Source organism: Haliotis cracherodii, unplaced genomic scaffold (assembly GCF_022045235.1).
Source record: "Haliotis cracherodii isolate W230 unplaced genomic scaffold, xgHalCrac1.p SCAF_9, whole genome shotgun sequence".
Classification (NCBI taxonomy): domain Eukaryota; kingdom Metazoa; phylum Mollusca; class Gastropoda; order Lepetellida; family Haliotidae; genus Haliotis; species Haliotis cracherodii.
In genome coordinates this window covers 26,570,391-26,596,246 of record NW_027266343.1, presented here as the reverse complement: position 1 = coordinate 26,596,246, position 25,856 = coordinate 26,570,391, and the positions used below count along the sequence as shown (strand labels likewise).

The 25,856-nt window shown below is 39.7% G+C and overlaps 1 protein-coding gene across 2 annotated transcripts in view; it reads left to right on the top strand.

The window, feature by feature from the left end:
- The window catches only part of LOC139452886 (uroporphyrinogen-III synthase-like), a 39,027-nt gene extending 19,277 nt beyond the window's left edge, over positions 1-19,750 (top strand). For both annotated transcript variants that reach the window (XM_071234523.1, XM_071234524.1), the window contains exons 4-10: positions 2,165-2,227; positions 2,717-2,791; positions 4,654-4,737; positions 10,732-10,817; positions 11,795-11,890; positions 12,681-12,791; positions 16,885-19,750. In XM_071234523.1, the coding sequence (XP_071090624.1) occupies positions 2,165-2,227; positions 2,717-2,791; positions 4,654-4,737; positions 10,732-10,817; positions 11,795-11,890; positions 12,681-12,791; positions 16,885-16,911 (542 nt within the window). In that variant the 3' untranslated portion in view covers positions 16,912-19,750. The remainder of the gene's footprint in view (positions 1-2,164; positions 2,228-2,716; positions 2,792-4,653; positions 4,738-10,731; positions 10,818-11,794; positions 11,891-12,680; positions 12,792-16,884) is intronic.
- The last annotated feature ends 6,106 nt before the right edge of the window (positions 19,751-25,856 follow it).

Sequence of the window (25,856 nt, the reverse complement as noted above, 5' to 3'; positions counted from 1 at the left end):
CTAGATCCGGAATTGTCTCTCAACAATCATGTCAACGATGTGGTTAGAACCTGTATTCTCATTCTAAGGAACATAGGGCACATCCGCAAATTTCTTACTCAGTAGTCATCTATCATACTTGTCTTGTCTTTAGTTATGACAAGGTTGGACTACTGTAATAGCTTGCTGGTGGGTGCAGCAAGATCCCAGCTGAACCAGTTACGGGTGCAGAACACAGTTGCCAGAACAGTACTCACTCTGGCAAGTTTGACCATATCACTCCAATGTTATACCGCCTGCATTGACTTCCAGTTGAACATTCAAGCTTCTCTGTTATGTCTTCACCATCCTATCTTGCTGATCTCCTACATATATATACTGAAACACAAAAATCCATCACCATGGATAGATATATATATATATGAGACACCTTATTTGTCCAAACACTGTAAACATACTTTGAGACATATTAAAAAGATGAAATTTTGCAAAACCGATCATCAAGGTGTCAAATGTTCTTAAAGTGAAACAAAACACTAGTCTCTGAGAAAATGGCATCACAAGTCAGTATCTCATGTGTCTGCCATGTGCATTGATGACTGCCGTGCAACATCGATACATGGAATGGATGAGGCGGTTGATGAAGGCCATAGGCATTTGAGCCCAAACTCTGAGGAACGCCTGATGCAGTACAGCTGCAGTTGTCGGGGTTGGTAGGACGTCATTCAGCCATCTTTGAATCTCGTCCCACAGGTGCTCAATGAAATTTAAATCGGGACTGAGGGTAGGCCACTGCATGGTTCTGATGCCATTCTGCTGGAGGTGGTCTCTTGTTGTTCTCGCAGTGCAGGCATGGGCGTAATCATGCTGAAACTCGTGGTTGCGGCGACGTGCCAAATGAGGTATGGCTTGTGATCTCAAGACTTAATCAATGTACTGAGCTGCTGTGACACCATTGCCTCTCCCTGGACCGATGTTCTGGAAGACCACAGGGCCGACCCTCTGTGCAATACCACTTTCACCCCACACCATGATGCTTTGACCACCCCACGAGTCTCTCTCAACAACACAAGCATGCTGGTGCTGTGTTGCCCACTGAAGACAGTCCCGGCAATGATGTGGTGTCAGAATGGGTTCTCTGTGTGGCCTGTGACAGTGGGGGTGTCTGCTCGTCAAACGTCGACGCACGATGACCGCACTAATGTGTCGCTGGTGTGTCCGCATGGTCTGTTGAGCAGTTTCCGCAGCAGTAACAAAGCGATCTCGAAGATGATGTCGCACAATCTCACAATCCTGACATCGCCATACGAATGGACTGTTATTATTATTATTATTATTATTATTATTATTGGTAGAATTTCAAACATTTTGTGGGGTATCGCAGCCTTGGAGACATTCTTGGGTACCAGTAATATCCATCCCTGTTAAAAAAATAACCACATAGAAAGAGGTCAGCGTTAAAGGGTAAATTAAACTGTTTGAATAGGTATTTTGTATTTTGATTTTGAAGCGGTGTCTTATTACTTCTCACTTTCAAGGGTATTCGTTTCTGTTTTCTGTTTTCAGCAGTTTGGATGATAACTGAATGAATAAATTCTGTCAAATTAATATCCGGTACAGCTAATACCTAAGTATTCACATTAAATTTGAAACCCTGGTTGTGACATCATCCAATGCACCTTGGCAGTCCGTGCAAACATATCTTTCCAGTCTATACTTACCCCAACTCGTCCGTCCATATCCTTGTCATTGCAACAATAGAAATTGGCACTAATCCTATAGTCTCTGCCAAACTGCCCAAAAGTATCATGAGGACAGGTGGAAACTTGCCATTTTTAAGGGTTTTGCTTTATGTTATCATCAGAACCAGTGGAATAAACATGTTAGCTTCTATCATGCATTAGATTCTAAATCTTACATATGGGCTGTCATAGTGGCTCTGTATTAGCTTCCTGACCCCAGTGAAATTTCACCAGACTAGTCGCAAAATTTGAAATCAAGAAATAAATTTGGTTCATCTCTTCCTTTATAATCAGTAAGTCAGACCTTGATGGGGTTTTCTGATATGTCTGAAACAGCTGTGACCAGACAATAACATATAACATATGACTTATGATCTTGAGGATTTGATGTCTAGCTTATCACCACAAAGTCTCTAATTGTAGCAATGGATTGTTTCTTTCAGATAAGGGAAAGAAATTCAGTGACATGAAGTGCTATGTGGTTGGAAAAGCTACTGGTGCTTTAGGTGAGCTTATTTACATGAGGTTACAAACTACAAATGAATATTGTAACAGAAGTATTATGAACTAATTAAAATCTTATTCTGAGGTCTGATAGCACTTTTAATGTATGGAAGGAAGGTAATTCAATTGACTATAACTATCATATAAGTTAAGTTAAGTTTGAAACAAATGGTTGATAATATATAGCCATGTTGACGAGTTGTCTGTTGTGACCATTCTAATATTTGTGTCTACTTTTGATAGTGATTGATCTCTTGAAATAACTGTATGACTATTTGGAAAATATGATATAGACCACTTGACATCCGACATGCACATCAGCCATTCTTGAATGTCCAAGGCATCCATGTGGATGGTTACCCTGGGACACTCAAACAAGAGTAGTGGAACTTGGTTTAACCCCTGTAACAGTCAAACCAGAGAGGTGTGGAATTCAACTTCTGTGACAAACTAAGTTATTGGTATGTAGAATGTCTTATGTTGTGTTTCAGCTAAGAAGGCAGGATTCACCACAACAGGAGAGGACTCAGGCAGTGCGACAGAGCTTGCAAAAGTTATCTCAGCTGGTACTGCATTTATCTATGGACATATAGATGGCTTACAACTTGGCTTACAAGATTATTTGACTGGATTGAACATGTGTTTTCCAAACAGGAAGTAATATCATTAAAACTCATAGCTTGTTATTAAGGTAGCAGTGTGCACTTGACTTTCTGTTTGAGTATTTAACTGTGTTGGATGTATCTTTTCCTCTGTGTTTACCTTTGTATGATGACCTCAATGACCTAATGTTGCAAATATTCCAGAAAGAAGGCATGTGTGTTACTGAGCTTCAGAGTGAGAGGGGAGAAAGGAATGGGTGTTTTCCATCTCTCTTCCGTCCATCTGTCTGTCACATTTCGAGCAGAACTCGGAAAATGTTAGATTGTTTATTATGAAACTTTGCAAATATATGACATTACATGCTGAACTGGTGCCTTTGATGTTTTTGTATTTCTAAAAAAAGGTTTTGGTGTGATTTCCTGGCAACAAACTGGACTAAGATATAAATATGTGTTGCATTCATATCTTGAGCATAACTTTGAACCATTTAATATTTCAAATGAAACTTTGCATAAGTATCAAACACGTGCTGAACTGGTGCCTATTGATGTTTTGGTATATCTAAGAAAAGATATTTTTTGTGTTTACTTTATACATAATGTCTACAATAGGGACAACTAATCTCAGATACTACTGAAGTTACATGAATGAAACTTTGCAAGTCTGCCTGAGAGATAATTATAAAGACTGAGTTTAAAACTTGCTGCCATAAATATTATTTTTTCCAGAGTTATGTCCCTTGCTACATGTATTTTTTCAGAGTTTAGGTCCTAGGGAGGGGGGGAAGGGGGGGGGGGGGGGGATGAATGGTAAGGCTGTTTTCATGTTTTACCACAAAGATTATAGGAATGAGTGATATCCATCTGTCCTTCCATCCATCCCATTTTGTGACTTGATCATAGCTTAATGATCAAACTTTGCACAGATATCAGTCCAACCTTGAGCTGGTGCCATTTGTTATTTAATGTTATAAATTTTTACTTGTTCATTTTGTTCTGGTTTCCGTGACAACAAATGGGCCATAGGTTCAAATGAGGGTATGTGGTATTTTTAATTTCAGGGAGAGAACTCAGATTGCACAGGTATCATTCTAATCAAAAACTTGTGCCATTTGCTGTTAAGGAATTTTGGAAAACACAATAAAGGTTTCATTTGAGGGCATATTCCTTGAACTATTTGTATTTCCTCACTATCCATCAAATTGTCAACTGTTGACTCTTGTGTTTCTTGAATTTATCTTTTGCTTATTTTCTAAATCAATCGAAACAAATTGAAACCCCTTGTATCTCAGATTATAGCCACTGCATTCAGTGATCTTCTCAATTTAACGCCACCCTTCTGAGATGGCTAAATTAACCAGTCACCTAGCAGCATGTTTATCAGTTTATGATTCAGTGTTATTGACTCTTTAGAACAAGTAGACACCTGTATGGTTTATTGTATAGAGCATCTGCCTGGAGAGCGGAAGGTCGGTGGTCTAAGAGATGCTATTTGTTTGTACCCTGCTTGGCCTCCAGTATAAAAGAGGATAAAGTGAGGACTGATCGGTACTATAATGTAGCATTAGAGTCCAGGCTAAAAAAAGCCACACACACATGCCTGCAGGTCGCTATATAAGTGCAATAGTATTAAACACCAAGTTATCCCCCTTTCACCTTACCTCACTTTTAGAACAAGTCATGGGCAGCTGTTTGATCTATACACTCGATAGAACACCTTTGTTGAGTGATATCACTATGTGATGCTTGTTTATGACATACATTGTCATCCCACTATGATGTGGATTGGTTTTGATAGGCTAATGGGTTGCCCTTCTCTGATGCAGGTCCCTCTCAAGATGGCAAACCATTCCTGTACCCCTGTTCTGACATCCGCAGAGATGTGCTGGTGCAACACCTGAAGGAGAAAGGTAGCTGCTCATTATGTTCCTTGGATACATTCAGCTTTGTACAATCTCATGTAGCAGAGAGTTGGCTTGGAAAGTTTGTACAAATCCACATGTAACCCTTAATTGTGTAGAAGTGATGTTAGGTTTTACAGAACAGGTATAATGTATTGCCCAACTAGACAGTTTACATTTTCTTTTGTCCCCTGGAAACAGTTAAGCCATTGCTGTGTTCATGGCTTGACAAGGAAACTTCCTAGTTTTTGAAAGTTGGTTTGTTTCTTGTTTAACGCCGCACTCAGCAATATTCCAGCTTTGTGATGGGGGTCTGTAAATCCAGTGATTGACATCATAAGCATCAATTTATGCATTTGGTATATGATGATATGCATCGACCCAGTCAGGGAGCCTGACGACTCCTCTCGTCAGTCGCCTCTTATGACAAGCATAGTCACCTTTTACGGCAAGCATTGGTTGCTGAAGACCTATTCTAACCTGAATCTTCACGGGTTTCTCTGCTTTAACAGATATCCAAACCTAATAACTAACATAATTCTAACCCGGATCTTCATGGGTGTTTATGAAAATGGTGATGTTATACACATTAGCTGAGTAATTTATGCTAAAAAGAAATATAAGTAACATGAGGACACATTGAACATTTATTCCTTTGATTCTGATAAGCTTGTCATGGTACACACTTAGTTAATTAGTTTGTGGGTTCACTCATATTATGACAAGAAAACAAAAGGGGTAAAATGAGTCTATCTGTAGAATAATGGACTACTTCATTTGACATTTGTACTCTGCCCATATGTACATGAACAATGTTTCATGAGAGATGTAGCTATGTTTGATGTATTATTTGTTCTTATAATTATTTCTTGTACTGTTAAGACAGTCTGCAATTTCCTACTCATTCTTACTTGTTCCTGAATCCTATAACAAAGCATCAAAACACTCCCATACTGGTAGTCACCACTGTGTATGTCCCCTCATGCCATGCAACTTCCTCTTCCTACTCTGTTGTTTGGTTTTTCTTAGGGGTCCCATTGGTTGGTAATTGTACTTTTGCTCATGTGCCTTTTTCAATTCTTCTAATGTTTCACCAGTCTTTTGCCTTTTCTGTTCTTTTTTTTGTGCGTATTTGATATCTGGCTATTATGCCTTTGTCTCACGTGCCATTCAACTCTTGTTGTATTTCCGTCTTTTTTCAATTAGGCTTTGATTATTGCCTTGTCGTTTTTGCAGTTACCCCTAAATATTTATATCTGGCTATTTATGCAAGTTTTGTCCCTTTTGTGAAATTCACATATTTTTCTGTTTGCTTCAGTGATTGACAATGGAGGACACTGAACTTTTCCTTCAGGCGTCTGGCTCTGAGTTGGATGCCGACATACCTGAATTTTTTCTGTGTGGGGACTGCCAATGTGAATGAAGCCTACGGTATCAGTCCCTTCTTCATCTACCGCAGGGGTGCTGAGGCAGTTCTTCCACTTTATGTTGGAGCAATTTTCGATTTGTGGTGGCTGGGAGCAGCTACAGACAGAGGAATTGTCGAGATGTCCACAATCACTTGGTCATCAATTGCAGCTTAATGAACTACTGCCTGATGGGTTGCTGTCCAGTGTGCTGTCGGGAATTTGTCCATCATTTCCTGGCCGGCTATTACAGCCTGAGGAGTGGCGGAAGATCAGCGAGCTTTCTGAGCAGTTATTGTTGTCATGTGGGAATCTATTGCAGTCTGAGTTGTGGCAGTGCATTGTGTTTCGCCATGTGGTCATCATTTGCAGCATGTGGAGTGGTCTCAGCCTGATGTGTCCCCTGAACATCACATGGTGTCTGAGGGTCGCTGGTCTTGTCAGGGTCCTTTTATAGATTGCCAGATCATTGCAGCTCATCTGATTGGGCTCCACATTGTCAATCGTCATTCGCCTCCTACTTGGTCACAGGATCCACATCACCAATCCAGAGCTGACAGTCAGGGGACAGCTGGAGTTTGGTGGGTGACAGGAGGTTTTTTACGTCTGCAGATAACAGGATGGTGATTGTGGTAGGTGTTGCTTTCCCGATGTGTCACCTCTTCGTAGAGTGGGTCATCAGTCAAGAGTGGTCAGTCCCTTTCAGATGGTGATCATGACATAGGACTACAAAAGGTTCAAGACTGTATCTTTAGGTGGCGGAGTTTGTCCAGTTGGAGTCAAGGGATCATGTGAAGCCAAAGAGGTTCATTTTGATAGTATGGAGGAGATACTGACTCAGTCCACCTGTCTTGGTATCACCGGCAAAGTTCCTGCTGTAAGTTCCTGAACTTTTTGATTCGCCTTTTGCGTCATTGTTTATAGCAGTATCATTGGACAGGACCAGGGCCTCTTCAACCAGATACCTGCTGCATGACTTTTCTTTCATTTCAGTTTCTTCATCAGTGCATCGCCCATGATGGGGTCATTGACAGTGATTTGTCTGTTGGAGTTCATCACTGAGTCATCTTGGGATTGGCTCTTTGAGATGCCGTTACCTCATCAGCCATGGTCTTCCTCTACACTTCTCATTTGCCAGAATTGGACGTTCACCGAGTCTTACTTACAAAGGCACGAGTAGAGGCCTCGATGATGGTTTTGCAGGTGGACCAATGTGTCCGTGAGCAGGCATTAAGGAAAAGGGCTGTTTACAACGTGATCCCCTCGGCCCGCCTATAGAGAGAAGGGAAGGTTACAGAGAGGATCCCAGGGTCTTAGTTTTCATCTTTCCCAGAAGTGATTGCTTTGTCGTTAGGACTTGGGTCATGGTCCCCTGAAAGTACCCCTTGACCGGTAGGTGGCAGCCTTCATCTATTGATGGAGACAGTTGCTCCATTACCTTATCCCACTGAGATGTTTTGTTTTCATTTTCGGAGTACCATGACTACCTCCTCTGTAACTCTTCATAACATGGTCATCTATTGTTCTCCAGGAGTACTTTGGATTCCTGGTTCAGAATTCTTAATCTGGTGGCATATGAACATGCTGGTCTACTGCCACCTTGAGATCCTGACTCTTTTGGTTCAGACATCTACGCCGGCTCTGCACACCAACTGTTAGGTAACAGTTCTTGTCTGGGGTTGACACTGGCCTACCGACATTACCTTCACCAACCTGTAATCTGGGACATCTCAGATGAGGACATCAATGGTATACACCAGTGGTATACACTGTTTTGTGTGCACAACAACTCACTTATCCTCGAAGGAGTTGTTACCATCTCTCGCTGCACTCTGTTTATACCTTTCATGGCTTGTCTGGGCGAGTTGATAGGGATTATTTACTGAGTTAGGGCTGTGGTGTGTACTTGATAACAACCCCGAGTCTCATTGTAGTGCCTACCGTTTGTTACTTCTCTACTCCCTAGTACACTGGTACAGGGGGTTTAGATGGAGACTAGTGAAGAACGCCTTACAGTTGGACCTCGGATGAAGATAGTCTAGTCTGTAACATTCGGCAGTCAACACCTGGGTTTCTGTTTGCAGTTTCGACAGTTCCCACCTCCTGCTAAGACTAGTCTCGAGGACCGCCCTTTCATCCCTGTCAGGTCGCTTTGTATAGTGTTCCAAGTAGGAAGAGGAAGTTGCATGGCATGAGGGGAGCACGGGGGGTAGTGACTACCAGTGGAGGAGTGTTTTAGCACTGTGTTATAGGATTCAGGAAAAAGTAAAAACAAGTAGAAAATTGCAGGTTAAGTATCTAATATCATTAATATTAGATTACTGTTATTCTTTATTTTCACAAAATTAACAGAGACATTTGTGAATTTGAAAGTACAAACATAATTGAAGGATTGGAAGAGCCGATATTATGCAGATTTCAGAAGGCAGGGAAGATACTGGTTTCTTACACACCTGTGGGTGAGAAACCCATTTGAGATAACTGGTATCAAACATATGTGTGAGATCAAATTCCAGGCCAGTGATTGGTTACTCCATGGTGATGACCTGAGGTCAGATTATGACGGATTACTTTCCAGATAAGTCATTGATAAGTTGTTCGTGCTTCAGTCGAATGTCCACCTACGTCAGTGTTGAACGTAATGGTTCTAGAGTGTTAATAGAATGATAAATTTCCGTGTTATGGGTTTTCGGACGCTTAAGAAACATTCGCTTATCAGAAGAACTGTGAAACATCTCATTCACTTATCAAAGACAGTTTTATCTCGAAAATCAAGCCATCATCTGAGTATTTACAATGTCTGTTGACACCACAACCCTCATTATAGCAGGAGTAATTCGAGAAAAACATGGCAGTCTGAAAACGTATGATGTCCGAAAATATATGATTCGACGATATATATGTCTCTCCTCTTCAACACTCACTTTGAAGTCTACTAAAATTTGAAATACATCACGCACACTAAAAGTTTTGAATTCTGTTGGAAATTTCCTGCTCTGTGATATCATCCATCATTTTCAGCAAAGCAAAATTACTGTGTGTTTAGAAATCTAAATATTGGATATTTAGTTGAAGGATTGAATTTCAAAAATAGCACATTAGTGATCACAGGAATCTGTTTTTCACCAAAACACCAATGATAATTCTGAAAATTCACCAAGGAACCTGGAATCGTTTAGAATGTTTTGGAAAATACGCAAACTACGAACGCTGAAATGCACTTTCCAAAATATTGGATAGTGTTTACAAATCACGTTTCACATGTGCGGGTTATGAGACGCCTATTAGATCACGTACATTTCAAACTCAGCTGCTATACATGCATCCCTGAATTCCTCATACATTTTAGAAGCAAATGACAAATGGTCTTTCTCATTAATACAAAATTATTGAGATGTCATCAAGCGAAATAACTTAGGTGTGGAAACGAACATTGTGCTCGGGAAAACTACTTGTTGAAATGTAAACAAAGCAAAATTCAGGTTTTACACTCTCCCATTTTTTAGAGATCATTGTTGCATACATTGGCTGAAGCGTTTGAGAATATTCGTGGGAAGAGTATCGTAGCACGAATTATGGAATTAAAAATAAATACATTACAATGATCAGGTAAATTCAACAGAAATTGTAGAAGTTTCCGTCCTGTGTGACGCCATGACTGGCTGATAGTCATGCACAACGATAAGGGTAGTTATCTGCATTTCTGACAAATTCTCTTGGTTAGATTGGAAAACATAAAAACAAATAACAGTACGCAGATTGTCTGATTGTTTCTGATTACTTACATGACACATTTATGTATAGACCATCCCTCAATCAACGAAAAATCCTCCTCTGAAAATCCCGAGTAGTGTTGTCAGTGAACACACCATTTTGTAGAAGTCAGTCACTGGCACTGATGTCATACGGTAGTAAACATTGTTGTACATATTTGGTAATTTCTTTGAGGTGAATTTTTTTAATTGTGCATCATGTGGGTTCTTTGATCTTATCTAGTTTGCACTATTATCATCACCAAACGTTTTTAGGTGTAGGGTCACATTATTTGTGAATAGTAAGCAGTATGTTGGATGACCGCTGTTTTAAGTATCAATGCGCCACTGCAATCATGAGAACAGACAAAATGCAACGATTCAGTGCTAAAAAGATGCAATTTTGGGGTGGGTAAGAAACAGATTATTACACTCGTGCCTGTCAGATACCATTTTTATCTTACAACTCTTTGTTTCAAAGCATATCTAACTCACTTTCGCTCGTTAGATACGTTTTGTAAGATAAATGGTGTCTGACAGGCACGAGCGTAGTAATCTCTATTTCACATGAATGTTGGAGATTTAAAATGGTATATATAAACTCCAGACAGTTCTGTGAAATTACTTGTCCCAAACTTCTTTTTAAGAGCCTCTGACTTGTTGTGAGACACACTTGCTCCGATTTACCTGATGTGAGTAAATGTTGTATGTTCTTTAATAGCCATGTATACACAAGCCAGCTGGAATTAAGTGTTGTACTGAACACCACTATGTCATATGTCTAAATGACCATTGATGGTTACAAATGTGTACAAGGCAACTGATAAATGTTTTTTCCTGTGTAGATTTAGCTGTTGAGGAGATCACAGTGTATGAAACAAACCCCAATGACGCCCTAGAGAGCAGTGTCAAGGGGGTTCTGCATAACCAGGTATTGTTGTGTGTGTTTATACTCACCAGTAATGTGGTTAGTGGTGTTCACATTTACTAATAATCTGTTTGTTGCAACACTAGTTAGCTCAAATGTCCATAGACCAATACAGCTTATTCAATGGCATGGCATCTGTCCTATCACCATGTACATTTTATTTTTTCCTAACTCAAACAAATATCAATGAACTTTTACAATATATGGGTTTCTATAAGTCCTCATAAGAGAAAGGTAATTGGAAGATCTATGGTAACATGACTTGCATTGACAAGAATCTGGGTTGTTGATTAAAACATTAATTATTATCATCATAATGATGATTTTAACAAGTTTGATATTTAGATGGTCGCTCAGACAGACAGGTCAAATTCAATCCTCCTTTCATGTCAGTCTGTCTTAACAAAATGACAAAGACGTCTTGTTTTTGAACAATTGTTGATAAGTTTCAAGAAAACTTAAGTTTTTGATATGTCATTCACTTTTAGTGTTTATGGATGATATTGTGTGTTTAGCAGCAGTGTGCATTATTACGGTCCTGATAGCAAGATAGCTGAGGTCCAACAACATATGACAAATGAGGATGAATTTGGACAAGAACTGTGACAAATATTCATGGATTGAAATATGTAGAAACTTAAGTTAATTGGTCAGTAGATGCATATTTCAGGCAGGGATCGATTTAGCTAAGTAAAACATGCATCAGTGCAACCTTTTCCTGAAATGTGCAGCCTGATACTTTAATAAGTCTACCTAATGCAAGTTTAATCAAGTTCCTTAACTCAAGCCCTGTAGGGACCCACACTGACACACAGTTGAGCACATTTGTTAAAGTATATCCAGTACTGTTTGCCTCCAACAGGACATGTTCAGTGGTAATCTGATTATAAAACATGTAAGGTGGGGGTCACCTTTTCAGCCGAAATGGCTCTAATGAAACAGGATGATTAAAACTTAATTAAAAATGTATTTTCTGGCAGGGTTTGCCTGAGTTTGCTGTATTCTTCAGTCCTTCTGGTGTCCAGTACACAGAGCCATTGGTGAAGAAAGGACTATTGCCACTTGACAAGATAAAAGTAAGTAATTTCTTCCTCAAAGAATTCATGTGTAGTGTATTTGTCAACCTTTTGCACCATGGCATCCTTGTTCTGGGTGTCATCATGGTGGACTGTCTTCCAAAGGGCCAGGCAATAAAGGGAGTATTTTTTATACTGCACTTTGAGCTGAGAAGATGTGTGCTCTTCCATCAGGACAATGTGCCAGTGTACACATCGATCATTGCCATGGCTACATCCCTGGGCTTTGAACTCCTTCAGCACTCGCCTCATTCTCCTGATCTGGCTCTGTCAGACTTCCATCTGCTCCTAGACATGTAGAAAGCTCTTACTGGAACCTATTTCGACTCAAATATTGCCGTCATATGGAGAACGTTTTGGACAGTGAAGAAGAGTGTATCAATGCTGAAGGGGATTTTGTTGAAAAATACATCATTTTAATGTCTTTGGGTCAAGTGTGAGTCCAAGAACTTATCAATCACCTCTCCCACTTTACCCTTGCCAGGATCTGATAATTACAAGTTCAAATCACAAATTTGCCATGGTTTTGTTGGCACCATACCCAAGCCTTTTATTATGTTTGAAAAGTTGTAAATACATTGTTAAATGTGTAGATTTCAATATCGACATACAAACTTGATCATTATGAACAATTTGTTGTAATCTCAAATTGGTATGCCTGTAAAGTCTGAAAACATGCTATTTTCTAGAACATTCAGATGTTATAATAAAGTTGTGTGAGTAGAAGGTAGGAGTAGTGTTAGTGGCATGTAAAGGTGACTCCCCATTATGACAAGCTTGTCTGTGTCAGGTGATAGCCCTGGGCCCTGCCACTAAGCTGGAGGTGGAAGCTCGAGGTGTCACTCTCCATGGTGTCACAGCCAAGCCAGAACCAACCAGTCTTGTTACACTGCTCAAACAGGTATGTAACACACAAATGATACAAATATAATCCTAACACAGTGTTCTTCAGGAAACATAAGGCTGTGTTTGAAACAATATGTTTTATAGATTACCGGGGTAAGTTTGTCCATCGATCCAGATATCATCATCATCTCCCAGTAGTTCAAGTGAGCATATGTTGGGATGCATTGTCTGTCCAACTGACTAACTGTTTATAAATGACAGACATTTGCTTTTACATCTCCAACATCACCCCTGAAACTGTGAGCTGCCATTATAGCAAAATGTGTTTATGTCTATTACTGTGCCATTTGTTACCAAAATGTAATTAATTCTGTGTATTTGTTTGGTTGTGTCATTCAATACATATGATCCATTTTTTGCAGTATTATAGATCTTTACCTTGTTTTTACCTTGCTCTTAAATTTTCACTAAAAAGCATATTTCCCTCCACAACAGTATGCAGTATTCCTTCTTGCATAGATCATTTAACAGTGTAGATTTGGGTTGGGACAAGTCCAAATTCACTACCCGGGTACCCTGCTATTACCCAACCCTTACCGGGTACCCAGTTTTACCGTAGCCCTGGCAAAATGTATATAGATACATGTGTAAGACAATCTGGTCATAAATATCATGTGACAAACCAAGGACCTGGGTCTTGCTCAGTACCAACCAGACCCAAGGCGAATTTTATGAATAAGTAAATAAACAGCTACTTACCTTCCTCACAGTGTGTTCATTGCATGTTCTTCAGTCCATATCATGTTTCACCAATATCATGGTGGCCAGTTGTGTCTTTGTTATTGTCCATTTCCAATGTAAAAGTACGTTTCATGTTGACACATATTTTCCCACCTTTGTGAAATTCTGCATGTAAAGACTCTGTTTTGGTACACTGCTGTTGTGTTTTCAACTCCGTTGCTATTTCACAGGTTTGGTTACATTTGGTTTAATGTTAGTTGCTTTCATCCATACTTCTTTCTCATTATATCGGTGTAGATATCGGGAAACAATGGTCACTGTGGCCGAGATCGACGATTACACCCTGTGTCCTCCGCTCCAGTGTGTGGGATGTCATGGGAAGAAGTCAGTCCAGGATCCCCATGTTTTCTGCACTGACAGCTGGATGCCATGTGACCGAGCCCATTGCTCAAGTGCACTCACTTGTCTACCGACCTCTTCACTGGCACCAACTTGGGATTACCACTCCTAGTTACTGTTTGCCTCTTACACCACCCCGTGGGCGGAGTGCCTCACACCTCAGGCATCACACTGGCAGATGATGCCTGCATTCACTACCTGTGCTTCTCCTGCAGAGACGTTGCCACAGCTATTATCATCTGCCATAAGCTCCACCTTGCATCCTCTTGAGTCCCCCGATCTGGAGCCCCTTTATTTGGCGCTTCATCACCAGGCACCTCCCCTGGCGCAGGCCTCATGTGGCTCTCCAGGCATCACACCTACCAGCATTGGATTTTGGGCTTTACACAGCCTATCAACAACCTTATCAGGCCCCCCTTGCCTGCCCCATATTACTCACAGCAGTCGCAGCCTATCCAGGCGCTGAATCTTAAAGCAGCTCGTCTGGCGCTCATCTTCAGGCACCTCACCATGGTGACGAGAATTGGCCTAAGGAACCTGCTCTTAGCTATGAATGATATTCACCTTCTGGAGGATATGGCTCAACTTCTCATGCTTGCAATTCGCTTCGTTCTTCTCATATCTTATATTGAGGAGGCAGAGTGGCGCCCATCAGAAAACTGTGTCAACATATTTTTCAAGCGTAGTCTGAAATGGAAGTCGCCAGGTTGAAACGAGTGCCGTAAAGCTTGAGAAAGCTGCAATCTCAGTGGCTGATACCGACTTCTGGTTATTCGTTTCAGAGGTCGGTCAAAGTTCGCGAAAGGTCGTTCTGACGTGACCAGTAATGGGATGTCCTCAGATCTTTGTTTTGCGGAGTGAGAACTTAGATTCTGATTTTAATGAGATTGCCCCATTGTTATGATCCACACGAACAGAAATGTTAAGTTGCACAGACAATAATGAATACAAGTATACTGCAGCAGTCAAGATTAAGAATGTAATGTAAGTAACTTTAGTGGCCATGGGAACTTGACATATTTATTATGGGTGCAAAACAGATAATTTGGTCAGCATTACTTGCCATTTCAGTGGCTTTTGGAGTTTTTTCTTTGTCAGTGAAGCTCTCTCAATCCAAATGAAATCCATTGCACTTCCTATTTTCTGATGCGTGCAAGACAGGTTTTACAAGGCTCAGACCACTGGCTGATGTGGCTCCGCAAGTACAATGTTTGGCTTTCAGGCGAGGCTCAGCTTCATGCCAAAGCTTTTCATGGAATTCAGAGGCAGTGTGACTTTATTTCTGTGTATCTGTGTAACTACTGGGTGTGTTTCTCCAAACCTGAAGTGCGGTAATAAAACTAGAAGTGCATATAACTTTGTTATTATGTTAGGTTATTTCAGTGCCTTATTGGGCTGGCTGTTTTAAGCTTTTCTGTAGAAGGCATATTTTTCTGGATGTACTTTTTTGGAACATGAAGTGCATGGTGGTATGTTGGGATGTTTTGGGACATTGCTGCCACACCAGACAGTTTGGTCATTCTCTCATCACTGTGCTTGTAGTAGTAAATAAGATAAAAGTTTCCTTTTATTTGGCACATTGTTATTGTATTTGTTCTTAGTTTAATTAGTTGTTGTGGATGTAATGGGTTGAGGCGGGGTGAAATGGGGTTTAACATCACATTCACGACTATGCTTGTCGTAAGAGGCAACTAACAGGATCGGGTGGTCAGGCTTGCTGACTTGGTTGAAGAATGTCATTGATCCCAGTTGTGTGGATCAATGCTCATGATATCAATCACTGGATTGTCTGATCCAGACTCCATTATTTACAGACCGCTATCATATAGCTGGAATATTGCTGAGTGCGGCATCAAACAATAAACCAATCAACAATCACATTCAAGTTTGGAAAAATCATTTGAATCTGTTTTTTTCTGGAAGGAGTAAGTAGATGGGGAAATTAGATTCTACATCCAGAATCAGAACATATAAGGGATTTCTATGGCTTAAAGCCTGTGAGGGTTGATATATTATTTCTTATTTGTTTTGCATAATGACCTATAATTGTATCAGTTTCATGCACATTCATAATGGCCACTGAATTCCTGGCTCAGATTCCACTGCAACCTAAATGAAGAGATGTCATCATAATGGTTTAAGTAGTGCTTGTCCACTGAGATACCTTGCCACAGTTTAACAAGCATATTCCCTCTCACACACATGATACTGAACCAAGATGGCCAGTCCTTGCTTGATCACCTTAATTCTGAGCCCCCGGCATGGTAGCAGCAAGTACCGACTTTTTACTGTCTTTTGGAAAGATGTGACCAGGGGATCAAACCCGACCTTCTGCTCTCAGGGCAGACATTCTAGATGGATAGATGGATGATGATGTATTATATTTATTAGGGCTGGGACCAACTGTGCGATCCGATGCGTATGATGATACCTTGGATGAAAATAATTACGTTTTCACAACTTAGTTTTCACCAGTAATTAGTGTTTGAGGTAACATTAATTAAAGGATACGGGGGCACGGGTGGCCCAGTTGTCCAAGGCACCGCAATTCGCTGTGCAGAGTTGTGTCCCTTGGGCACGCCAGAAACCTATGATTGTGGGTTCAAATCCTGGTTCGCCCCGATTATGTTTCTAGGTTTGTCAGCACCATACCCGTGCTCGTGGGTTTTACCGAAGTGGTAAACATCATGACCTGCATCACTTTCGACTTTCCTCCCACATTAAGCTGACACGCCGTGATATAACTGGAATACTGTTATAAGCGGCGTTAAACCCAAAAAACTCACTCACTATTAAAGGATACACTTTAAGTAAGAATCAATTCTTTTTACTTAGTGTGTTATTGTGTTCGAAACTTGTATCGAGAAGTAAACAATTGCGATCCACCGATACATCAGTGTATTGTCCCACTACTAATATTTATGTATTGCCTTCCAAAGCCTTTTTCATGTGCAGAGTTTACAATATTTTGTTAACCTTTCAATATGATTTGTGTGTTTTTGTTATAGGAGCAGGTTGAAGAGCAGAAAGACTAAGTGTCCCCAAAATGGAACAGCCAACTCCTACAGTGAAAAGTGTGTGCCCAGAGATATGATTGTAGTACAGCATGCAATAGCATGGCATCAGCATACCCTATGTGCTTGTCAGTACTCTCATTGAAAGAGCTCATAATGTCACAGACCATCATATTTTGATCACATATGATGAGACTTAAATCTCACTCACCCACTTTTCATATGATGTTTCATAGATTGCTCATTTTTGATAAATAGATACAAACACTTCAGCTTCAAATAATATGAATGTTGTTCATACATCAGACTGAAAACCCAAAACAGAGGGAAAGATGAAATATGCCATATGTAAAGGGTCTGGAGACTCGAAGGGTAGCTGCATTACACACATAGTTGTGGAGATTAAGTTGGAGGACTGGTATATAAATGTGTCATTGTTTTTCCATAATCTTAAAAGTCTGCTGTTAATTTGAATTGATGTGGTGCAATTATATATATGCAATGTTTTTATCTCAGCATTGACCAATGTTACACACCATCTAAGGCCTGTTGAAGTGTGTGACATGCTGCCGTTCAGTAGGCTGCTGACAAACAAGGAAAGGTGTGTTTGTGGCATTACTTTAGTTTATTGGATCGTGTTGTAGTTTTGCTGTTTGATGTAGTCAACGTATCATTGTCGGTTGTTATCCCTCAGTATTTACCATGTGGATATCACATGTGTATGTGTTTTAAGCTGTTAATGCCTCATATGGCTGCCATAATACTTCTCTATACATGAATGGAGTCAAAAGCATACCTGTGATTGTGTTTTATTTGTTAATAGTATGTCAATTTCTTAAATTATTTCAATGGCTAGATAAGAAATAACTGAATTACTGAACACCCATTCATTTTATATGCTATGTGTTCAGTGTTATTAGGTTTTAGAAGCTATTATTCTCCACCATGAAATAGTAACGGAGTTCATCTGTTCTTTTGTCCGTCCGCTTCTCAAAGGGGACAAATTTTCTCAAAAACTATTTCACACAGATTTGATTTAAACAATTATTCACAAAAAGTGAATGGGATTGGGTACAAGTTGTGTCCAACTTAGAACACCAATTGAAATTCTTATGTTCACCATGCATGGGGATAGTGATAAAGCTGTTTTCTTGTTTATGATGTTTCCATGTATAAAGAGTAATGGTATAATAGATTTGTTTGATGTTAAATTTTTCAAAGTGCTTTGTAGGTTTATTTGATTGTTACCAATGGTGGTTATCCCAGATGTGTCTTTCAGAGAGTCCAACACTTGAGCATTTACGTATTGTTTCATGAATATTTCACACAGAGTCAAGATATGATCTCAGATCCTCTTGGTGAAGGTATTTTCAGTTGTCTGATGTAATGTGACATGCATACAACCTGATGGGTTAGAGACAATATCTGAAGTGGCCTTGATAATAATTGAGTGTTGTAGAATTTTGGCATGTATGAAATATGCTATACAGTCAAGTCCTGTTAATCTGACATGGTTTGTTGCATATGATTATGTAAGATTAACAAGTATGCCAGATAAATGAAATTAAGTAGTATCAACGTTCATGATCGAAAATCGGACAACCACATGTTCGATAACGATACATATCAGTTGTAATAAAATTATGAAAAAGGAAATATTCATTTTGATATGTTATATAGTTAGTAGAATATGATGTGATCTGTAATGGGATGTCCTCAGTGGTAGCAGACCCATGAAGATCCCAGTAGAGAATAGGTCTCAGCAACCAATGCTTGCCGTAAGAGGCGACTATGATTGTCATAAGCGGCGACTAATGGGATCAAATGGTCAGGCTTGCTAAATTGTTTGATGCATGTCATCGTATCACAATTGCATAGATCGATGCTCGTGATGTCAATCACTGGATTGTCTGGTCCAGACTCGATAAAGACCACCATCATATAGCTGAACTCAGTGTGAAACAACAAACAAACTTAGCGAAAGCAATAACTTATATCTGATTTTAATGAGATTGAGTTAATCTTAACGTGATTAATCCTTTTTTGTTTATTTAAAGAATTGATTGTCCACTGTTAAGCAAGTTTATCTCTGCAGCTGTTGTAAAATGCAGCTAGACAACTTGTCTAACATCAGCACAAGCGGGCAGATGACCACGGAGTACGCAAATCACTGTGGGATAAACGAGATTAATGAGTTATTTCGAGAATTTGTTGCAAATTAGGTGTGTCACAGTCGGAGTGTGAGACTGTCGGATTAACGGGTCTAAATAGCACTGATATAATTGGTTCCCATCATTAGTGTCGGGTAAAGCCGATTGTCAGATCAACGAGTGTTGGATTAACGAGACTTGACCAGATATATAGTTTTTCCTGTAGCTGTATTTTGATGATAAGCTGCTTTCAATGGATTGTTTACATGAAGTGCATGACTATTGCTCAATGTTTTGTACAGTCCTGCTGCTATCTTTTGAATTGATGATGTACCGTTGATGTTATGTATTTAATATTCATCAGATTTTTTTGGCAGTTGCAACACTTTCAAGAGACTCATAAAAGTGTTACATGTTTTAACAAAGCATCCCATATTGTTTGTCACTTGGGTCAAAGAAGAAATTCTGTATGAAATGATGAATGATGCCTCTAGTGTAACATTTGAGGTGAGGTAAAAATGAGCTTTGTCACATCCCAACATTATTGCACTTACATAGCGACATGTACTAATCCGGACTATGGCCCATTTTAAAGTGCTAGCCCACTGAGATACCATGCCTCAGTTTAACATGAATACCACACTGAGTCACAGTATTCTGACTTGTAATGACCAGTCCTTGTAATGCCGAGCACCTGACAGGGTAACAACAAGTTACATCTTTTAACATCTTTTGGTATGATGCGGCGGGGGATCAAACCCCAGACCTTCCGCTAGAGTACAGAGGCAGTCTCTTGGGTGACTTGTAATACTTCTGTCACTGAATTACAGTTTTAATAACTTTACATACTAAAACAATACAAATGTGAAACTAAACACATGTCTAGGTGTTGCACATTGATGACTCCTTTGAACTGAAGATGACTGTTGTATTTGGGGGACATTGTCGATCTGTCCATCCGTCAATCTCCTATGAAACCACAAGGCCAATGTTGCTAAAACTTTGCATGTATGATCTTTGCTATGGTGTCTCTAAAAGTGCTCACAGGATTTTGATCTGATGTTAAACATGGCCACCTCAGCAGACTTATTTGGAAACCCATAAATTTACAGTTGAGTGAGGCTTAACCTATAACTTGATGATGACCATCTTTAGTGCATGCATAGAAAGGACATGTTATAGCAATAAATGTGTACCTGAACATACTGGTTGGGTATAGGGTGAGCATGTAATCCCTCAGTTTTTCTTAGGTTGGTTGAATTTAGTCAGCCAATAACTTGCAAGAACCATATAAAGTAACCCCACATACAAGATGACCCCCCTGCACAAGCCTTTAAAATCGATGCTAATTAATATACCAGACAGTGTAATTACATGATTAGTTTGCATACTTCATTACAAATTTGTTGACATGGTATTTCCGGTGTTACGTGCCCACAGTAATGTCTGTGTTGGGGGAGAAAAAACATCAAAACTCTTCAACCCTGTGTATAACTGTAAGCCCCCTCATTCTAGGTACAAAAAAAACCTTGCCTTATGCACAGCAGTATACGGTAAGTCTCAGGTATCTGTAAATTCCACCGACCCAATCAGAACCTAAAGATTCTGTGACTCGTTTGGAGTAAAGCATACATTTGTCCAAAATGCAGGATATATCTGTACCAGTAAAGAGTATTTAATGGCGATTCAGTATGTTAGAATTTGACATTAGGTTAGAGCATGAGGACCAGGTATGATTAGACACCAGGGTTCCGGTGCCCTAACCTATTTAAACCATTAGCATTTAAATGTTTGAACATTGTTTTTATAACTGTATTTAAGAAAATATTCAAGAACTCTTTAAGAACACTGGTGAGTTGGCTTTGTATGATGCATGTGAAATATGTAACCTGAGCCTGTGGCATTTGCACATTCCTCTTTGACAACTCATGCTATGAAATTAGCATCCCAAGGCAAGTATTCAATTCATATTATACCAACTTGAGCACATTTATCAATCACATATATACTAAACAACAAAGGTTCCTGTGACATTGAATAAGTTTTAATGCAAAGTTATGTTTTAAACCAAATCTGAAACAATGTCGGTTTACAAAAGATAAAAGACTCCTGTAAGTGTTCAGATGGTTTAATTTGCCATACTGGCTTCAGAAAGTGTGTGATTTCATAAAAAACATGAACATGCCAAAATGTCAATTTACAAATCAATAGCGTGTGTGTCCACCTCTGGATGTGATGCAAGCAACACACCTTCGTCTCATGGAATGGACCAGGTGTCGCACAAAGTCCAGTGGGATATCTGTCCATATCTGCTGGAGCATGTTTCAAAGTTCAAAGGCGCTGATCCATCTTATCCCACATGTGCTCGATTGGTGAAAGATCAGGGGAGCGAGCCAGCCAGGGGATGACATTCACGTTGTTTTGTTGAAGAGAATCCTGAACAGGTTGAGCAATAGGAGGTCTGGCATTGTCATGTTGAAAGGTAATGCCTAGGCCATGACGATGCTAAAACGGTAGAACAACAAGGCCGATGATCTCGTTGCGGTAGCACTGTCCATTGAGATTTCCCTCTACCACTATCAAATGGGTCCTCTGTCTTGTAATCCAACCCCATACCATAACGCTGCCCCCGAACCGATCTTCTTCCATGACACAATGATTCACCTCGACGTCGGTACCCTCGAATCCGTCCATCGCTGTGGCTGAGGTGAAAACGAGAGTCGTCAGCGAATAGAACTTGTCCCCACTGCATGGCCGCCCAGCGTAGACGCTGTCTGCACCACTGTGGTTACTGTGGCCTGCCACTCAGAGGATGGTCTCTGACTGCATTCGTCTGTTGTCAACGTTGCCATCAACACCAAATGGTGTCTCAGTGGACGTTAAATTGTCTTGCAACATCACGTTGACTTGATCCTGCTTCAAGCATACGAATGGCTCGCAGAATAGTCCATGAGCCAGAGAAAATTTGACTACCAAATAGAGGGACAAATTACCAATATGATTTTCAGCTAGCTTGATGTCTCAACTGTATAATTTCATGTGATGGACATTTCAGATGCCCAGCTAAATACGATTTTGGTGGCCATTTTCCAAGATGGCGACCATTTTTTCACTTTTTCTACATATTTCAGAAATAAGCTTATAACACAGAATTTATTAATTTCAGACAACTTTTATTTACTGATATTGTTTCAGCACTACATTGCACACATTCTGTTATGCTTTTTGCATATCACTGAGTTATAATTTTTGAGTTAATGTTGAAATTATATAAAGAAATTACCCTTTTTTAACATTTTACTTACATCTTTTCTTTCCAATGCAACGTTGTTGAGTAATAATTGACACCTTATGATAGATAAAAATTGTCTAATGTATTTTCATATATAAAATACCATTTGGAAGTTAAAACATGCTAGTGCCTAAACATAAGCAGCCATTTTTAAATATAGTGCACTTTTTCACAGATAATTCAAAAATTAAGAAAGTCGTACATATTGCAACCAAAACTTGTTTTTATATTTCCTAGCTAAATTTCCAAGAATCTAAAGTGTTTAAAGTTAAAATGTACACATTGTGATATTACATTTATATGTGTTTAATTATAACATCAAATGTATACATATAAACAAAATTCCACTTTCATTCCCACATGACCCTTCTGCAATTAAATATAACTTGTTCATAATTCAAAAGCCACCACTGTCCTTCTACTTCACAAATCTTCTACTTCTTAAAAATCAGCATCTAGTAATATCCACTCTCCATATTAAACAGGAGACTGTTTGCTGGAGTTTTATGCTGTTGACATTAACATTGTAACACAATTTAGCATGAATATGGCCAGTTCGTGTAACAGTTTCAAGAAAATGTCTATAAATATAATAGACATTTTAACAATGAGGATGTCTTATATTCCGTCCCAAAACCTGCTGTGTGATACACATCCAACTGTCAAATTCAGTCATCTTCATCGCTTGAGTCTTCTGCATCTTGATCTCTTCATCATTGTCATCCATGTTGGAGCAGGGTGACAACTTGCAGGCAGAGTTACATTTAAGACCATTTAATGTACATGTGCACGCACGTGGTCAACAAGTACGAGAACATCTGCATGACATCAAACCTAGGACCACTTCTGGACTGCCAGATTTCCTGTGTCGTTTATTTCCCAACCATGGCCTGCAGAGGGATCTGGTAAGTCTGGAGAATTTTCAAGGCTCCTCCTGCAAAATGCTGACTAGTAATTGGCACGAAGGGTGTACTGGAAAAGCGCATCTTTACATGGTGGGAGCTGTCCAGATTCAACATCCCTACCTCTACCTCGAAATATCTGGTAACGCAGCTAATTGACCTTGTTTACATGTCAGAGAAGTTGGCTGAACTATTATGCCATTGACACAATGTGATGTCCCTGATCCACTTAGTAATTCCTCTTGTCTGTCAATGTTGTCAAAAGCAAGTACAGTTGGAACAGACTGGTGGATGCTTGCTGGAGGAGGTACTTCATCAATGTCTACATGTTCCTTCTTGTCAATACAGAGCGCAGTGTCAGTCTCCTCCAAGGTTGAGTATAAAAAAGAGTGTCCCGAGCGATTTAACGTTTTGATCAGCTCAACATTACCTGTCAGAGTTTTTATTACCCATGGAAGAAGAATGTGCTTTGGCGTTATTACTTTGCCAACAGTAACAACAGCAACAATGTCCTGGGCAATGGACCATGAAAGTCTGCTAATGTGAGTTTAGGGTGTCTCTTTGCCATCAAGTAAGAGATTCAGAAACCTTATGACACTACTGGGTAAAGAAGAATATGTGGAATTCAATTCTTCAGGATGTGGAGGCCAAGGCTGTTCTTTGATTTCACTCTTTATTTGTCCACGTAAGAACATCGCTGTATCACTGACTAATGTTTCATATCTATCATCTGACTTTGCATTCAGTTTGTCCTTCAATGAAACATTATCAGCAGCTATAGTTTCAAGCAACAAGTTGTAAGGTCTGATGTATACCCTCCGTCCCACAGTGAAAAAATTCAAAGATTCTTTAAATTCAGCCTCAAGTTTCCCACGAAGATGATATCGAAAGGACAAGTCATTGCATCCATTTACTGACAACAGACAGTAGTTTCAGATGTAATTGGGGAATTATATTTTTCATTACACAATTTTAGGTCTCATTGTGAGTTGATGGTCCTATTATGAGCAAACACATCTCTGATCAAGAAAAGAGTACCAGTAACTTACTGAATAAATCTCAAATATACCCATTCCTGAAAAGGATTAACTATTAGTCCTGATGTTAGTAAGTATGTTAGTTTTAATGTCACATGACTTCTTCCATGCAGCCATGTCAGAAGACTGCATTTGTTAGCCTTCGGGACAGACTTTGTTTTTTCGATTCCCGCTGGCAACACATGTTCTTAAGGAAATTGGTCCCTAATCATGGTCAATTAAATTAAAGGGGAAAAAAGTTCCATTATTACCAAGCGGTGTTTAGCTGACAATTCAGTTAATTAAGACACGGTTAAAGTCAAAAGAGCCATAAATTAATAGCTGTTACTATTAGAAGGCTTCCATGCTGCAAATTTGGATGTCTAATATTTTAAACCTGCAAAATAGCATCACTTATATCACACACTTCTTTGCTTACGGGTTTGTTATGATATTTTCCAATAGTACATTCACTACTCCACCCTACAGTTTAAATAGTCTGCAGTTGGTACTTGGTAGCACCAGCTGTACTGGAGGAGACTGCCCTGATGCTGTGAGACTTAAACTGATTAGTACACAAGTAAGTCTTGTAACAAATTTAAGCCATCAAGATATGTAGTGGTTTTTGAAACCTGTTTATGAGGCTTCTGGGTTGTTTTGAAAATTAGCCGAAGCTATGGACAATGTATGGAGTAAGCAGCAAGAGTTGTCTCCCCTGCATGTAAGATGGCCTTCTCTGCTTAAGTTTCTTTGTTTCTTGTGTAACCCCGCACTCGGGAATTTTCCATCGATATGACTACGGTCTGTAAACAATCGAGTCAGGACCAGACACCAGTGATCAATATCATGATCATCAAACCTTGCAATTGTGATACGATGACATGCATCAACCAAGTCAGTGAGTCTGACCACCGATCCCATTAGTCGCTTCTTGCGACAAGCATTGTCGCCTTTTACGACAAGGATGGGTTTTGAAGACCTATTCCAACCTGGATCTTCACGGATTTCAATCCAAACCTAATAACTACTTCTAAGTCTCTCTTCAACATTTCCACAGTCCCGAAAACAGTAACATTAAAGTGACTTATTTCTACTCAAACAAACAATGTTATCTCAACCACTTTCGCTCATATCTCTAAGATAATTTAACACTAAGGAGACATCCCACACAAAGGAATATCTGGAAAATGCAGGTCTTGTGTTAAATACTCCTTACATGTACCTCTCACTGTGGGGTGTTGTGCCAAGGGCACATCTCCAACACTTGTAACAGTTGATAGTGCTGACCTGGCAGTTTTCATCCCTCAAGTCCACTTCCAAATTGTTCTGTGAAGAAACTTTGGAGCATCTTTCAGAGATGGTGAAATGGGATTGATGATTTTCCTGCTGCATCCATTTCTTCTTTTCTTGTGGTTGATGTACATGACAGCAGTATGATGTTTGTAGCATCCATCGAAATTCCCTCTCCTTGAAGTGACTGCAAAAATGAATGCGAGGCACGGTGGAGTGATAACATTTGAACTGCTTCTCCTTACATGAGTTTGTGGAGAGCTGTTCCCCAAACACTGAAAGGACAGAATATGTAGATTTACAGAGAAGGCATCTA